This window comes from Pleurodeles waltl, chromosome 3_1 (genome assembly GCF_031143425.1).
Source record: "Pleurodeles waltl isolate 20211129_DDA chromosome 3_1, aPleWal1.hap1.20221129, whole genome shotgun sequence".
NCBI lineage: Eukaryota > Metazoa > Chordata > Amphibia > Caudata > Salamandridae > Pleurodeles > Pleurodeles waltl.
This window is the reverse complement of record NC_090440.1, coordinates 1,955,352,623-1,955,370,395: the sequence shown is the minus strand read 5'-3', so window position 1 is coordinate 1,955,370,395 and position 17,773 is coordinate 1,955,352,623. Positions and strand designations below refer to the sequence as shown.

Sequence of the window (17,773 nt, the reverse complement as noted above, 5' to 3'; positions counted from 1 at the left end):
AAATGGCTGTTTTTTTTTAGCTCAATTTCAATATTTTCTTTATTTCATCTGTTAATTTCTGTAGGAAAACCTTGTAGGATCTACACAAATGACCCCTTGCTGAATTCAGAATTTTGTCTACTTTTCAGAAATGCTTAGCTTTATGGGATTCAGTATTAGTTTCACACCCATTCCTGTCAGCACCAAAAATAGTAAAAATGAAGTATGTCCCAGTAAAATGCCAAAATTGTGTAGAAAAATGTGTTTTTTTGATTCTAGTCTGCCTGTTTCTAAAAGCTGGGAGAATGGTGATTTTAGCACCACAAACCCTTTGTTGGTGCCATTTTCAGGGGGAAAAAAACACAAGCCTTCTTCGGCAGCCCTTTTTTCCCATTTTTTAAAAAAAAAACAACAACATTTTAGCTGTATTTTGGCTAATTTATTGGTCTCCTCCAGGGGAACCCACAAACTCTGGGTACCTTTAGAATCCCTAGGATGTTGGAAAAAAAAGGACGCAAATTTGGCGTTGATAGCTTACGTGGACAAAAAGTTATGAAGGCCTAAGCGCGAACTACCCCAAATAGCCAAAAAAGGGCTCAGCACGGGGGGCAGCTAAGAGGTTAAGGTAGGGAGAGTTGGCTGTGTCAGCACAAACTAAAGACATAATTAAAGACGAACTGAGCTACAGGGAAAGGAGATTTCTTTACAAGCTGCAGCAAACGTAGCTTACAAAGCCCATCCCACAAAAAGTTTTTTTCTTTTTTATCCGAAACACAAAAGAGCCCTTGAAAGGAGACGAGGCAGCCTCCTGCTTTTCGTAGAACCATTGGAGGCTGAACTAAGTGACACTAATCAATCGTCTTACCTGCCTATAAGGAATTCTGCTTCTGTATTTATGCCACCTTGCAGGGCCAGATCACCTAGGGGCGGCAACGATTTTAGTATCCTTCCCTCCCTATTCTTGCTCCGCTTTGGTGGTGGGAAGCAATACTGCTTGGTAAGTCAGAAATTAGGAGATGATCCATGTCTCTCTCATCGGGCCAACAATTTACTTTCTGCCAGTAGGCTGGGATTAGGCCCCCCTGAGGGTGTCCTCCATCCCCACCCCCGAGAATGTCTGTTGTACATAAGATGCTGAGTGGACCAAACGTTGTCTTACAAGGCAATGTGGCATCGTCTGCATTGCTTTAAAGGCCATGTTGGCCTGGAACTCTCCTTTGAGGGTGAGGACGAGCAGGTTAAGTGAGTTGGGGCAAAAGCTGAGGTGGAAAACAGAGGGCTTCAAGACCTAGGGAACTTTCCATATCAAGTAATCACAGTCAATGTAAGGGAACATAGAGGGTAAATTGAGTGTGGCGCGTGATGGAGATGGACCTTAGCAGATGCTCAGAGAGACTAAGTTGGTGATGCAGAAACCGCATGGGGAGTAAAGGCAAAGGACAAGCTTCGGGCCACAACAGCATGGCAGGTGGGCAACCGTTTGACAGTGATACTGAGGTGCCCCAGAGACACATGTTGGGGGGTGTACATGTTGCCCACAGGACTGAAGTGGAAGGGGGGATAGCTAGAGCACTCTCATCCCAGGAGTCTGGGAGGAGAGACACAGAGCTGAGGCTCAGACCATTGAGGACAATAGAAGAACAGACAGGCAGACGCAGAAAAGGAAGAGGTCCTCAATGCTTCCCTAGGTTCCCAAAGAAGTGGAAAAGCGGTCAGTGTACTTCCACTCAGGATCATACCGGAGGATGGAATGCAGGGGAGGACAAATAAATGTGGAAGTAAAAGCATTGGATAAGTCTGGGGGTCATTTGCTGCCACATGAGTGCATGAAGGACCTTCCACTGATTACTCAGTCAGCATGTCCCCGGACTTGAGTGGCTGCACAATAAGTGTTGGACAGCAATTAAGTCTGAGGGCTGCCGACAGAATAAGTAACATAGATATGTCAGCCCTACTGTAACTGATTTGAGGCCAGTGGAGCTGCAAGGTCTGGCAACTGTGACACCGGCACCAGCAAGGCTCCCATCATACTCCTCATTTGAGTTCCCTGCCTGCAGTATATTAAGGCGTGTAAGACAGGAAAAACCTAGTTGGTGTATAGGAAGGAGGAACTGACATGTTTTAAGGGCCAGGGAGCAGAGGCACCAGTCAGCAGCTGAACTGGTCTAATCATAAGATTTAGGACAATGGATTTCAATGAGCTGTCCCCGCTGTAATGCCACCGGTTTGGCAAGCAGGCAGCTGTTATGCTCTTCTGATGTATGTGCTGGGTGAAGAGCAGTCTTTCCTCTAGGATGGCACAAATGTCCAACCCTCTCTCGTTTTAAGGAGGAGGGAAGGAATGTGTTCTTGGGTCACTTTGGAGCACAGGGTCCCCTGAGGCAAAACCTATTAAATTGCTAGAAAAAGTGTAAAATGTGGTTACATTTAAGTTACATTTGGTGACTGCGGGGGAGGGTGGGGGTTATGGAAGCTACAAAAACGCCTTTAGCGATATTGCATTCCTGACCAGAGGGTACATCAGTCAAACTGAGGGGAAAAAAAGTAAGTCAATAACATTTAAAGGTTCTGGGAGACGCTGCAAAGAACGGAAAAGGGTTAGCAGCCTGAAGGTGGACAAAATAAGGTGCAGCAGGTCTATTGGTTAGTGGACGAAGGAAGTTGTAGGAAACTACACTCCAAATCTAGAGCGAAAAAAGAATAAAATGTGCTATACAGGATATTAAATATGTGGTATAGCAAGTATTGAAAGCAGTTATCTGGGGTAATCTCACTCAGAGAGAGCTACACATTTCAAATGCATAGGAAAGCTAGCGCTGACTAACCTGACACCCGAACTGAAGCATCCAGAACAACAGCAAGAATAAACACCTCCAAGAGGAACTGGAGGAAATGGACCCCAGTCCATGGACAGTTCCACATACTAGGATGTTATAAGGCCAACTACATACTAACTAGGACTGTGGCTCGCTTCTAGGGGGTCGGGAACAAACCAGGCATTCTTCTGAGCCACAAACTGTGAGCATGCCAGACAAGCAGATCAACACAGGAGATTAAAGATGAAAAGGGATTAATAGAAATGAGGACAGAATGCTCAATGCCTTAAACATGCACTACCAATGGCAATCTACAGCTGAACGCAGCTCGCAAAAAGCAGGCACAACTAATCTTGACTTTGTCACTCTCCTCAAACTGTCCACCGCGACCCTTTGGAGGATCCCACCACAGAGATGGAGATTATAGGGATCATACAGTACCTAAAGCTAGCAAAGGCACTAGGCCAGTTAGATTCATGGAAATATTTTTATAAATGATTCATTCCCCAAAGGCTTCCCATTCAGACATCACTTTTCAGCGAACTAAACACAAACAGCGGGGTGTCGTCATCCATGGCCAAGGCAAACTTTTTTCGGGTAATCAGATCGGGCAAAGACCCACTGTATGCCCATTCAATTGCCCAGTATCCCTCATGAATATTAACATCAGGATCCTTGCTAAAATGTTAGCTAACAGGTTGGCTAAATTAATGCAGTAGATGGTTCACTCCGCCCAAGCAGGTTTTACATTAAATTGAACAACTGGGGATAATACGAAGAATGCATAAGAAATAATCAATATAGCCAGGAAGCAGGGCAAGGAAACAGTCCTGTCGCTTGACACTGAGAGATTGTTTGTTAAGGTAGCGTGTGGGATGAAGCTTGACGTCCTGAGCAAATTCGACTTGGGGAAAAGCTTTCTGCGATGAGTAACTGCATTATACAATAACCCTCGGCTGAAAATCAGATTAAGGTAGAACCGCTGCTTGTGAAAACAAAAGCCGAGGAAGATGCCAGGGGTGAACCTTTTCTCTTTTCTTGTTCTACCTTTTCCTGAAACCTCTTCTACAAAGTATCAGAGAACATCCATAAAGGTATTACACTTCGCCTAGATATGGTCAAGAGAGCAGCAGAGGATGTGCTATTCTCACAGTCAAGTTTACGATACATGATTGAATGGCAAAGGGACGAAACGGGAAAACATTTCAGCTTTATTGTCCAGAATATGTCCAAAATACCACTGGGAGAGGTCCGATGAGTTCCAAGATATCAACAGGGGCACAACTGGTTTATCAACTCAATAACAATGATTGATTTGGAGGTCTGGGAATATATAGCAAGAAGGGTGGTGGCTCACCATGCAACCCTAATCCTTACACTTACGACTGGACAACAACAGATTCTCCCTGGGAGTGGGTACACATGAATTCCAGTTTGAAGACTAAAGGCACTCTTCGGACTGAGAAACCTCTTCGAAGAAGTGTACTCGAGTCATTCAAGAAAGTTAAAAACAGAAAAAGTAATCCGGAAACTTAGCTCTTGCATTACCTTCAACTTGGGCACTGGTGTACAAAGTGAAATCAAAGTGGGTGCCACTAAAGAGTGGACATTTAAAAAAAATGTTTTAATAATCTTCAGTCCCTCATATCAGTCAAACAGCTAGACGACAAAATATGTGCACAGCTTAATACACCACTCTCCTATTAGAAATACCTCAACATTTCACTGAACACAAAACAATGAGGCACAAGATTTTCTTCTAAGTGAACAATTTTGCACATCATGCTTGAGGATACAAGATCCTATTTAAGTGGCACTATACCACGACTCATCTTCATACAATCGATAGTCCAAAATCTAAGATTGGCTGAAGGGATAGTGGTGACACAGTGACCAGACTACACGTGTTATGGCCATACCCTAAATCAGTACAATTTTGAGACACAGTATATTTAACTATTTTCCAGATCTACACCATGATCCTAGATCATTTCTAGAAATATCCGTATTGGGCAGGCCCTCAGAAGAATGTTACCCTTGCATTTCACTGCATTTCGCTAGAAGCAAAACAATGTCACATCTACTGGCTGTGAAACAGGCAATACTGGCACTATGGGGACAGAAGACAATCCCGACATATGAATCATGGCTCCAGGGAGTGGGGACTCCACTCAGGCATTAAAAGTTTGCATACAACTTAGCAGATAAATCTCACATATTTAACAAATTGTAGATCGCAGTCCTTGCTTACCTCAAAACAGACTAAAGAAGCCTAACATGGCCCCACATACGGACAGCAGCAGGCTTAGTGGAACACAACCTTATTCCATACTGTGAGGCACTAGACCTACCAGAGTAACGAGACCAGGTGAACACAACCTGCTGCACTAAGAGATGGCAGCTCGTGGTTGGGTGGAATCCTGTAATGAGGAATTACATTGAGGACTAAAGTTGGCCAGGGACTGTTCAGGTGCGAATACTCACCTTAAATTCTCTTCTGGTTACCTTAATGACAGTGAAAATTGAAATAAAAATTAAGCTAAGATATGCCTGAGCATTCATAAACATGACTACACCATAGTAACAGTAAAAGCACTTCATTGCACCCCCAATGGTGATTTAAATCAAGTCTGTCTTAATTATTCACAAAGCCTTTTGGGATAAAGGAGCTCATTATTTACAAAAATTGGTACCATCCTCTAGGGAGGTGACTCCGAACAGGAAGATCATCACCTTTATTCAATTTATATGACATTTCCGTGTGATTTTCTATTTGCTGGCAACCTAAATTAATCATATGATGACAACTTTACAAAACATCTAAACTAATATACAAATTTATTTTTAAAAAGTAATAAAAAGAGATGAAAGCAAAAAAATATTGAAGAACAGAAAATGACAAGAGAAAAAACACAAGGGAGTGCGATATAGAAATAACAAACTGCGGAGCACAACAGTGGTCCTGGGCCCTTACATCCTGACTGTGCAAACTTCTGCAGACAGCGGTACTTATACTTACTCTCCAAGTCCCGGATGGTCTGGTTGTTGTGTAATTTGACTGCTCGATGTTGCTCCACTTGGTCCTCCAGCTCAAATATTGTGTCCTTCAGGTCTTTCAGCTCGGACTCACCAGACAGAACCCTCTCCTGCAGCTTGAGGTGGGCACTGCGGAGCTGCTCTTCCTGCTTGGCACTCATTTCCTTTGCAAGCCCGCGTTCTGTTTCCACCTGCAGAATAATTTAAGGCATTCAGTATACTTTGAAATGTAAAAGATAGAGGCCTGCAAATGGACCTAGACAATACACTGAGAAAGACATTTTAGGCTCATTACTTTGGCAAAACAGTGGGCTTGTTTCACAAATTTCAATTTGAGTGTAAATGTACGTTTTTGACTGAATTTACATTACTTACACCAACCAGCAACTCAAAAAAGAATTCCTGGTAGGAGTACGCCCATTTACCTCTGCAAAGATTTTCACCATGAGTGTGGCGTACTCTCCAGCTGTAAATCCCACTGAAGGGGTGGGAAGTGGAAGGTCCAAGACATGGTAGCCTTGGAAGTTTGTAAACATGGAAGTTTGTCTAGCGTTTGCAAACGCCTCTCTTTCCCACCTTAGAAATGGTTATATTTTTATTCCAGCCAACAGCTTGCATAAACTCCCTTCCAGCTGGGAAGCAGAACTGATCAGCAACAGAAATGGGTGGGGGTTTTGGGGAAAGAACTTTGACACCAGCCAACTATCATTTACCTGGTTATTGGCAGGAGACAAGGTTACAGCGAAGAGCCAAAAAAGTCAATTACTCATCAGTCTTCAGGATCAGTCACAAGGAAGGGGAACCAATCACAATGTTCGACTGGTCTGGGGACTCCCAGAATTTTGGGAACGCCAACTGTAGGCACTTTTTAAGGAGTAACAGGGCAGACAGAAGTATTTGAGCTTAGAATGTAGCACTGAGACCCTTTTGCTACTAGTATTTCCTGGTGCTTCACCTTACTAATGTACCCAAAACCTAGCACCAAGTGCACCCCTTTAGCACTTGATGTTTAGGGTAGCCCAGTCAAGCAGTCCAACATTTACAGATGGAGGTGGTGTGGGGTAGAAGTTCAGAACTCAGTGAGACCTAATGAGTATAACAACATTTAACACATCAGAGCCCAGAGAGTGCTTATGATCAGAAAAGAAAACAATTCAATTTTGACACAAAATAAGTCTGTACATAATCAACAGAGGGCACGTTGGCACACAGATATTAGATTAACAATTAATGTGCATTGAGAGACAGCCTAGGCTGCTCTGCAGAAACAGGTATCACGGGGTATCACGGGGTACCACAATGCAAGTCTGACATCTACCCTCCTGGAGGATATAGGTGCAAACGTTTGTGGGTTTCTGTTTTTGCTGTTCTCATTTGTAGACCCGGCTTTAGAGACCAGGGGGATGTGCAGTGCTTCAGGTGTTGTGTGTCCTTACATGGACCATGAAGCAGGATTGAGTTGACCCTAGAGCATAGAAGAGTTTCTTGGTCTCCACTGCTTTCTGTGGCACGCCTGGATCTGGAAGAGAAATCTTGGCACACTGGTGGGTAGTTTCTGTCAAATAGTTATACTAAGATGTTTAAAGATTGTTTGAATTCAGATTGTTTATTCCACAAGTCGACCTCTGAGACCATTTTTATGCAGCTGCTTCCCTTCCAGACAGGTCCTGCAATGCTATTTACTTGACAGTGTCCTCAGAAAATTGGACTAGTGCTGGGAGTCTCCTGGAAGGAAGACCTACAAAAAAGACATAAAACAGGGAGAGGCTTCCCCACTTATCAACCACGTACCCTGGTGTGGGTAACACTTCTAGGAAAAAATAAAACAGGAAGGTGGGATGGGCTTTCTGCATACTACAAGGGCACGACTGTCTTCTATGCTATACACTCTTATCCCTGCCAGGCATTAAATAACTTCAGAGGTCCTGACAAACTTTAAAATTCAGATTGCCGTCTGGAGTTAATTACAGCAGTCTATCTTAGGTTCTGCTCTAGTGGAGGAAATCAAAATGGATTCCTGTGTGGACATAACCACATGAAACATACAGAGTCCACACACAGCCTACTGTACGTACATGGTCAAACACATCTGTGCCTTCCATGTCCCAACTGGAAAGACTTAAGGACCTGATTGCACGGGAATGGCAGCCTCATTTAATACCAAAGGGGAAGTATACTGTCCTTAGTATATGAGAGATGGAAGGTCAGTCCTCCTAATATAAACTGTTGTTAACATCAGTGTCAATCCTCTACAGCCTGGTGAGCTGTCGATGGTCATGATCGGATAAAGAAGGGTTGTTATGGTATGCCCCTCCTAGCCAAAGAGCATCCTGCAATGAGTGGCATTCAATGTCACAGAAAAATCTCAGGGCACACACATTATTGTTGTTTGGGCTAAGGCAAATGCCTAAAAACCTACAGAACTTGTCAATGAGAACTTGGAGGGGTGCACGCTCTCGTGAGCCATGCAGGCATGGTTTCTGTCCCAACACCAAGTCACAAATGGGGAAGGAGGACCAAAGACTGAAGCAGAGTCAGGCCATAAGGGGACTTGTGCAGTTTTGAGAGGGCCAAGTCACAAAGGGAAATGATTACTGGATGTGGCATTGGGGGGGCACATGAGCTCTCAGCATTAGAGAGCTGAATCTGCTGCAAGCCAGTGTCAGTAGCATTAAGGTCAAAGATTTTGCAGACTTCGAGACTTCACTACCAAAGTCACAGTGTGCAGGCAGCTCACAGGCTATTAGCTGATGCTGGGAAGGGAAAGAGACCTTAGACAATCTAAGTCATACTCACAGGGGGAAGAGCAGTGTAGCACATGGGAACACACAGGGAATTGGGGGCTATCACTAATCTTTGTAGGAATCTAAACCTTTTAGGGCTAAATACATATGTGGGGACTCCAACTGGGGGTATCCCACATGTATCCAAGTACTACATCAAAACATCTTTTACACTCAGCAGGAACTGAAGCCCAGACATTGCAGGCTCTACAGATTTAACTAGGAAAGCCGGTAGATAGTGTCCCCACCAGCTTTTACCCAATGACTATAGATTAGATGCCATTAATAGCTGTGCCATTGACTGGTCAAGGGGTGTGCTGTATATCCTGAGCACGGGTATGGATCTGGAGCCTCTTCTGATGATGTACATGCTAAATTGAACTTGGAGGCCCAGAGAGACATTGAGAAAGAAAAGAAAGAAGACTGAAGAGACCGGGCATGCTGTTGTCAGTTATTTGCAGTGTATTGTCACCCATTTGGATTGTGGCTGTTACTGTGCAGTATTGCGACTTGAATGCAGATTGGTAGCCCCATAGCACATTGTTGGCCTTGATTTTGTTGGTTACCTGGGAGACTACTAAGTTTTTGATGAGTTTCACATCAAAGGAAGGAGGGTGACTGGAAAGTAGCTGGCTAGGACATCTCTGTCCCTTTTGCATTTTTTCAGCAGCAGCAGAAAGTTTGCTGTTACTTACCTGTAATTATTGTTTTAAAGCTTGAAACACTTTGTAGAGTCACATCAGGTGCATAATTCCACCGTCTAGTGGATGCGTCAGTCAGAGTTGAAGTTAGGCTTGTTTCCTCAATGAACATTCCCTTAGGTGGAGTCATATGACTTTGATCACAAGGCCACAGTGCCCCAGTTTAATATTTTTTTTGCATCAGCTCCCCACCTTCAACCAACCTCACCATGGAGGTGGGAGGGTCACTTGTGGAGGTGGAGGAGTTTTAATCAGCAAAACCATATTTTTTACAGGGAAGTAAGCAGTATCTCACTTCCGACCTACTATATTTTAATCTTGTGGCTAAACATTCACACAATAATTGGATAAAGGTGTAATGCTGGCCAGGTTAGCAAATTGCAGATGACTTGTAATAATAGATTGTCACAAAAAAAATGTTGCTCCTTCCTTTCTTGTGTCCTTGGTTTAACCGCTAACGTTTTGTTTGCTAACTGATAGCAAAATTGTATTGCTTTATTTTCATCTTGCAACATTCCCTTTTGTTATGAGTTTTCCCAGCACCTGTGGATTATCTACAAAAAATATTTACAATTTCTAATGGATTGAGTCTCCTGGATCTAATACATTATAGCGCTTCTAGAATTCAAGATATATAAGGCTCTTTCTGAAGCATTACTTTAATTTTGAAAAAATGAAGGTAGGTGTACTGATTGATTGACACAAAAAGATGATATAACCATTGGTGTAAAGGTTGAATTTGTCCTTATAAATACCTTCTCTTTGTGCACTCTTAAGTAGGTTGTTTTCAATTGTTAGCAATTGTAATACACTAATCCTCATTACTGCTTAATTGTTATTAGAAAAGCTATTTAGAGTAGATGTTTTAAAGTGCCTGTGTATAGGATCAAATGGCACGTTCATTGGCCTATTTACAGCTAAATTTAAATTCTATTGATGTCGCAGGACTCCATGTGATGGAGAGATTACTTTGGCCCCTTCAAGAAAATGTCTAATCTCTAGTACAGTAAACATTTCCTTTTGATGTACTCCTTTTACATATGCAGCAAATGTCCAATAAAGCAATCTTATTGTGCATAACTGAATCCTGCTTCTAACAAGTATGTTAAGTATGATCACTGTTTCACTAGTTATCATAGCTAAATTATAATTTTGAGAGTAACAATTAGTATATCTATCCCACTTTTCTTCATAACATTTCCTGGTTTATTATTTCCTTGCTTCCTTAATAACAGCCATATATTTATCTGGTAAATGTAGGTGCCCAAATCCTATGACTTCAGGAGCCAGTCTCCTAGGTGGAGAACCGAGGTTCTGGTTAAAAGTCTCTCTCCCTTGTACTGTTAGCCTAATCTTGTGTAACAGACGCTTGATGTGGTGTTGGTGAGACATCTCTATATTTTTTTTTTGAACATATTTTATTGTGATTTTCAAACGGTCAATAGGCAAGTATACAAAACATCTCACAGAAATACATGTATCGATTCAATTGGCCTATGTCTGTGGGATATCTGACCTTGAGGGTCCTACACAAGGACTCTCGAAATCACTACTAATCCTTAACATCCCTCCCATATCCCACCCCTATTCCCTCCCCCCAGGTGAGCGCAATGACGTGCTGTAGTTCTTTTGGAGGAGCTGAGCGTGCCATAACAAGGTGTAATCATATACCTAAAGTTAAGGGTAGTGCACTATTTCTTTATCTACCTTGCCGTTCCCATTGTCCAGGTCCCAGGGAGGGTCACCAGTGGTCAGAATTTTCCTGTGTCTTTATTGTCCCTTGGCCAGTGAGTCTGTCAGGGGGTTGATTCAGTCAGGGTTTCGGCCTTAAGAGTTTCGAGTACCATCTCCCAGCCCTCTGCAACTTCTGGGGGTCTGATTCCTCTCTTGACCTCTCGATGGAGAATATTCCCCTCGCTGCTAGCCGATTTAATCAACTCACTTTTCCACTGGGATGCTTTTGGCCCCCTTGGGTTTTTCCAAGACATCGCAATCTCTCGCCCTGCCAGGGAAAAGGCCAAATCCTGAAATCTATCGGAAACTTTATGTTCAGCTGAGTGTGGAAACCAACTTAATAGACAATGACCCATTGTGCAAGGGATCTCTCTTTCTATGACCCCGCGCCAGGGTTTGGTTCACCTCTGCCCAAAACGCTCCCAGCTTGGGACAGTCCCAGAACATGTGTTTGAATTCCACCCCCATCGAGACACCTCGTGGGCAGCTCTCGCTCTCTTTCCCAAAGTATTTCTTGATTCGTGCAGGTGTCAGGTATGCCCGGTGGAGCACATAGAAATGTATGAGCTTGAATCTGGCATTCCGTGTCAATTTAGGGAGACCCCTCAGAATGCGCCCCCATTCTTCCTCAGTGATATCAGTGTCCAGATCTTTCTCCCAAGTCTGTTTAAGAGGGCTCAGGGGGGCAGTCCTGTCCAAACGCATCAAACCATAGAGGGTTGAGACTGCTTTGTGTTTGCCAGTTGAGGATGCTATGGTGAGACATCTCTATGTGAACCAAATCTGATGCAGCCATCTGTGTGCTAATAATGAGTGTCATTTGATGTTCCACACCTGTTTATTATCTCCTGTATAAGAGGTATTGGAGGAAATATGTACACACATTTCTTCTACCAACTTATCAGAGCATTTCCCTCTGCTAGTGGATGGTAATGCCTGGATGCAAAGCCAACACATTTTGCATTTTTATGTGTTGCATAAAGACCAATATCTTAAGTTCTGATTTTCTTTTAAAGGAGGTCTACAATCAGTTGTTTCAACTCCAATAAAAATGTAATTCTTGATTGTCTACTTAAAAGGTCTGCTTGCACATTTGATACTCCTGGTATGTGATGTGCAGTTAGTGTTTTATCCTCTGTGATTGCTCATTTCCAGATTTCTTGGGCTAGTTTGACAGAGGGAAGGACACAATTCTTTCCTGTTTGTTGAGGTAAAACATTTGTGTTTTGTTGTATGTGAAGATTTTTCCAGTTGCTTTAGGAAGGCGGTTAGTGCCAGAAAAACAGTTTTTAATTCAAATAAATTTGTGTATTTAACTGCATCTGTTTTTAACCATTGACCTCCGATGCTTAACCTGTTCATATGTGCACCTCACCTCTGGTCTGATGCTCCTGTTGCTATGATGACTTGCAGGGCTGGCAAGTGAAGCATGTTGTGTGTGTTCTACCACTGTATGTCCTTCTGAGCCTTGCTTGTAACAACCAGTAGACTTTCCCAGTATCCCTTAGCGTGTGACCACTCTAGCAGAGGCCCCAAATGAGGCCAGCATTTGGGATGCCCGGAATACACGAGGACATCATTCCCAACAGTTTTATTACAGTCCTCACTGTTAGAGACCAAGACATTCAATAAAGGGGAATTAATTTCTGCATTGCCTCTAATCACTTCGTTATTGGTTTTGCTACTCATCTTGTTGTAAGAAAAGAAAAGTATTTAATTTCTTTATGTTGACTATAAGCCCAACTGAAAGAGAATATCTACCACTACTGATATATGTCTCTTTGGCATTGTTGAAAATAACTTGCCCTCACCAGCTAATCATCTAGGTATGAATAAACATTAATCACTTGTCTTCCGAGGTATGCTGCTCCACTGCAAATGCTTTCTTAAACAGTCTTGGTACGAACGTGATGCCAAAAGGAAGAACTTTGAATTGAAATGTAAGCACTTGCGATGAGCTGGATGTGAAAGTACGAATCCGTGACATCTGTTGCCAAAAAGGAAATAACTTCTATCAAGGGAATAACCTCCTGTAGAGTCATCATCTGGAGCATCTGCATCTTCATAAATCTGTTTACAAAGCACAGGTTCAGTATAGCTCTGAGAGTTAAGTCTAACTTTGGATTCAGAAAGTACACATAGCATACTCAAGTGACTTACTCCTGTGTTGCCACCTTCTAGGGTTTTCTTGCACCTCTTCTTGTAAAAAGAGAAGCTGTCTGTTTAGCTTCGCTGATTTTTTTAATTTATCACTGAAGCATTTTTACAATTGGATGCATTATCCATGGGGTATTGCATTTTGTACCCATTTGTCTGTCACTATATTTCCCATTGCTGACAGAATTGCTTTATTCTACATCGTACTGGTGTTGAATGTTGCGGTGGCAGACTTAAAAAGTGATTTGTTGGCTAGAACGTAATACTTTAAAGGTTGACTTTTGCCTCTTCCTTTAAAGGTTTACCTTTGCTGTGTACTTTGTTACATTGATCCTGTTTGATGGAAAGACAGACCCTAATTGAGATCTTTGGAACATTGATGATAACAGCTTATTTACTGGTATTTGTCTTCCATATGAATCTTGTACTTGCAAGGCACTTATTGCCTTGGTAACATTGGCCATCTTTGTATGGTCAATGATTTGTCTATCTGTGGACTGTATAGATGTTCCCACGTCTATATTGATGACCTGTATCTGTGGTTTAAAAGTGAAAGTACATAACCAAGCATGCCTTTATAACACTGATCCACTAACAAGCAATATCTGAAGAAGACTTGAGACAGGTGTTTGCAGTGTCCTCTCTTCCACAACATATTTCACTATCTTTTCGAACTCATCTGGCAGGTGTTTTAATAACTCTCCTACTTCATTCCACAGTTGGTGGGAGTATCTGTTTAGCAAAGCACTGGACATGGCAATGTACCCCTGAGTAACATCTGATGTGTGTATCGTCTTGCCTACTGACTGATACAACTTTTTTCTAGCTGTACCAGCAATTAAATCAAATCAAATAGGATTTATACAGCACAGATAATCACGCGTGAGGGTATCCAGGTGCCGAGAAGATAGCTGCTAAGGGGTTCATTTAAACAGTCGGGTCTTGAGCCCTTTCCTGAATTCCAGAAGAGAGGGTGAGGCCTGTAGGTGAAAAGGGAGATTGTAAAGGGAGATTGTTCCAGGATTTTGCTGCAAGGTGGGAGAAGGAACGTCCTCCACTATTGCTTCGGCAGACACAGGGGGGTGTGTGCAAGGGAGAACAAAATGGTGTGCAGGTGCCTGGAAGGCCTACCTCTTCACGTACTTTCATACATTGTAGAGCTTGTACAAGTACCTTATATTTACTTTCTGTTCTAATGCTACAGTCCTTGTTGTAGCCGACTTTAAGAACACCTGTTTTACTTACTGAGTGATAGCTGGCAACACAGGCAGACAGCAGTTGTCTGCCCTCTTTTTTTTTTCTTTACCTAGAATTATACTCTGTTGAATCTAAAACTTTTGTTACCTCCCCCTCCAGTTAATCTTTGAATTTGTTGCAGAAGGATGACAAATTTGTACCTTGTGAATCTCTTCAACAAAATATTATTCCAATGCTGAGAGCTTTTCTTGATAGGGTTTGTCTTTACCATACCAATGCTTCAACTTATTTTGAGTTGGTTTCGATGTTTTGTCTTTTGAGGACTATTTACAATCTTTTGAAAGAAGTATTCTTATGATGTTCTTGAAGTATTTTCTCTGAAAGGGTTTCCTGTTTTTCTGCGATTTCAACAAAAACCACCTCAAACTCAGTGTCTGAGTGATGATTCCTCGAGGCCTCATCAAAAATATCCTCCTCGTCTGAAAATCCCCATGTCCTGCAATGATGGAGCTTGGTTTCTCGTGTTTCATTCTAATTCGAATTGAACCATATTTTTTTTATTGCAATGAGCCAAAATTGTTGTTTTCCTTTGTGAATTAGCTCACAAATAACAAACAAGCTTTACAATCCCCCAAGTTATAGTCTCTCACAAGGCATAGCCTACACAGTAGGTGTTTGTCGCGTACGGTGAACTTTTACTTTGGTTTGAACAAGTTTTTAACAGACAATTGCTTTGAGGAGGTTCAGAAACAACACTCTACACTGTACATATTGTACCACCCAGTTGAAGTTCTTCTGTGAAGAAAAACTGTCTTGTAGTTCCAGCAATGTTCTCAGCATTAAGGCAGTAATCTGCCTTCGAATCACTAGTAAATATAAAATGAAACATCATCTTTCCTAAAAAGCTCTGCTGAAACACCGTCAAACCCAACAGTGAAAATAAAAGAATCTAAAATGGAAGTAGCGTATGGGGAAACTGTGGCCTTACAGCTGACATCAAAGCAAGTTATATGACTCCACCCAAGTCGGTGCACATCGAGACAGGAAACAAATACTTTAACACCTCCATATCGAGTCACTAATGGTGAAATTAGGCTAGTTGGTGTTTGAATCTAGAATGGACTTCGTCTGGCAGAATTGGCCATTTTGAGCTTTAAAACTCAAAATAGAGGGGGGGTGGGAGGGAACTGGGAGACTGTACAATAGTTAATCAAACATAGAGGGATACTGTTCCTAACAGAGAAGACACCAGAAGGCTACACACTCACGCAGGTCAAACAGTCGAGGAATTACTCCCTTGATTTTTGGTGCTCCCACACATCCCAAGAAGAGATGTCATGCTTCATCATCGGTCCACACGTGATGTTCCGCAATCCTAAATGAGCTGACATCTGTAGCTCCCAACTAGGGAACTTTAATTCATTTGTGGTCCTGAAGAAGACTAGACTCTTGATAAAATGTGATGCTTGAAGGCAGGACCATATTAGATCAATTAGAGCTTCATTGGCTTCCTCGACAGGCTTAAATGATGCTCAGAGCAATGTGCCAGGCATAATGTAATAGACACTAAGGCCCATGAATAAAGAGCGAGTCAATGGGAGTACTATTCTTTGAGAGGAAAGTACTATCCCATCTAGGAAATTCTTAAAATTAGGGAATGAAAAACCGTGATTCAGGCCTTCTCTGGTCTGGTTCCAACAGGGTAAAATAACAGCCTAGCAATTGCTTGTGCAGCTACTAGTGTTCAGAAGAAACTTGGAATACTTATTTTCCAGTTCTCTGTGTTGATTTTAATCTATCTGATTTCAGTAATGGCGTGAACCATTTTAACAAAAGTTTACTTTTTACTTGTGTGGTATGATTTATTGTAGAGAGCTCTGGAACCTCTAGCAACTTTTTAAAAATGCAAAGAAAAAATAAACATTCTCACACACAACAATAATTATTTACTATTAATGGAAGAGGAAATAAGCAATTCTGTAAGGGCAGGAGAATGCCACCATATGCAAACGAGACAAAGCATGGGTCACTGGGTTACAAGAAAGGTATTCAGCTTTTATGGAGGGATGAGGACAGAAGGTTAACACCAGGTGGGCCTATTCATGCTTGTGCTATTAGGGCAGCTATCAACCATATACTCAGTCTCTCATCCTTACATGCATGGCTAGGATCTGGGCCATGACCTGACTAGGGCTTACCCAAACATGTCCACCCAAGTGCAAGAGAGAGGCGTGGAGCATTAATTTCTGCTCAAACCTTTGCTTCCTTTGGCCTAACAGTAGTAGGAGCAATCTGGGCCTTATAAAAATTGAGTAGTTGCTGTTCAGGTTGCCAACTTTATTTGTGCCTGTACTTATTTCTTCTCCCACGAGGAATATTTTAACAGCAGTAAGCAGTCTCCATGCCTTCAAAAAGGTGCATGACTATTGCTCATGTCACCAACTACCATCTCTTGCCCAGATGGCACCCAAATCCCCTTACCTCCCTAAACCCTAAAAATACTCTTAGCCCCAATACCCTCACCCACCCTAAAATGTACCTTACAACCCAATACCCTTATCCACTACTAAACACACATTTACCACACAATATCCTCACCCACCCCTAAGCCCTAAAAATCCCCTTACCACCCAAAAAGATGTGTCTCGCTTCGCTCACAAGGAGCGGGGCAGGTGAGGCACGTAGGGAGGGAGGGAGGGGGGCTAAAATGTAATTTAAAAAAAAATCTTACCTCACTCTTCGCTGCGCCGCTCCTATCCTCCGTCGCAGGCTGGAGGCAAAGGCTCCCAGCCTGCCCTGCAGCCAATCCTGGCACTGCTCAAAGCAACGTGAGTACTGGCTGGGAGTACCCAGGCTCTGACTGCCCACCTTTCAATTCCAAAGCTGACTACAAACGAGAGTGGGACACAGCATAGCAGTCTCAATCAGATTTCCCCCACACTTCATCACAGCCTGCAGATTGGCAGTCCCGCTTTAGCAGGAAACTCCTTTCAGAATATGAACTTTACCTTAGTACTTCTGCTGAAGTACACCAGGCACGCACAAGGACATTAAGTCCATCAAAGACAGTGACATATTATACCAAGGTCATATACGCCACATAAGGAACTGAAAACCTTTGATGTACACAATAGTTTTTAAAGACCTTCCTGAATATGATAGAGATAAGAACCATGTACGCTTGTCCACACTAGGCCCAAAGAGTTCAAGGAATGAAAAAGGAGAAAAATAAATGTATTTTTTAGGACACAAAGTGAAAGACTCCCACAAAACAAATTTAGCTTGTACTTTGTCCTGTAAGGTGTGTACTTATATGTCTTATACACTGGAAGCTATAGGACATCAAAAGATTCCCGACAATTGCTAGGGA

The 17,773-nt window shown here is 42.5% G+C and overlaps 1 protein-coding gene across 4 annotated transcripts in view; it reads right to left on the bottom strand.

Moving 5' to 3' along the window:
* The window catches only part of SPECC1 (sperm antigen with calponin homology and coiled-coil domains 1), a 956,149-nt gene that overhangs the window by 652,566 nt on the left and 285,810 nt on the right, over positions 1-17,773 (bottom strand). For all 4 annotated transcript variants that reach the window (XM_069226284.1, XM_069226282.1, XM_069226283.1 and 1 more), the window contains one exon: positions 5,815-6,022. In XM_069226284.1, the coding sequence (XP_069082385.1) occupies positions 5,815-6,022 (208 nt within the window). The remainder of the gene's footprint in view (positions 1-5,814; positions 6,023-17,773) is intronic.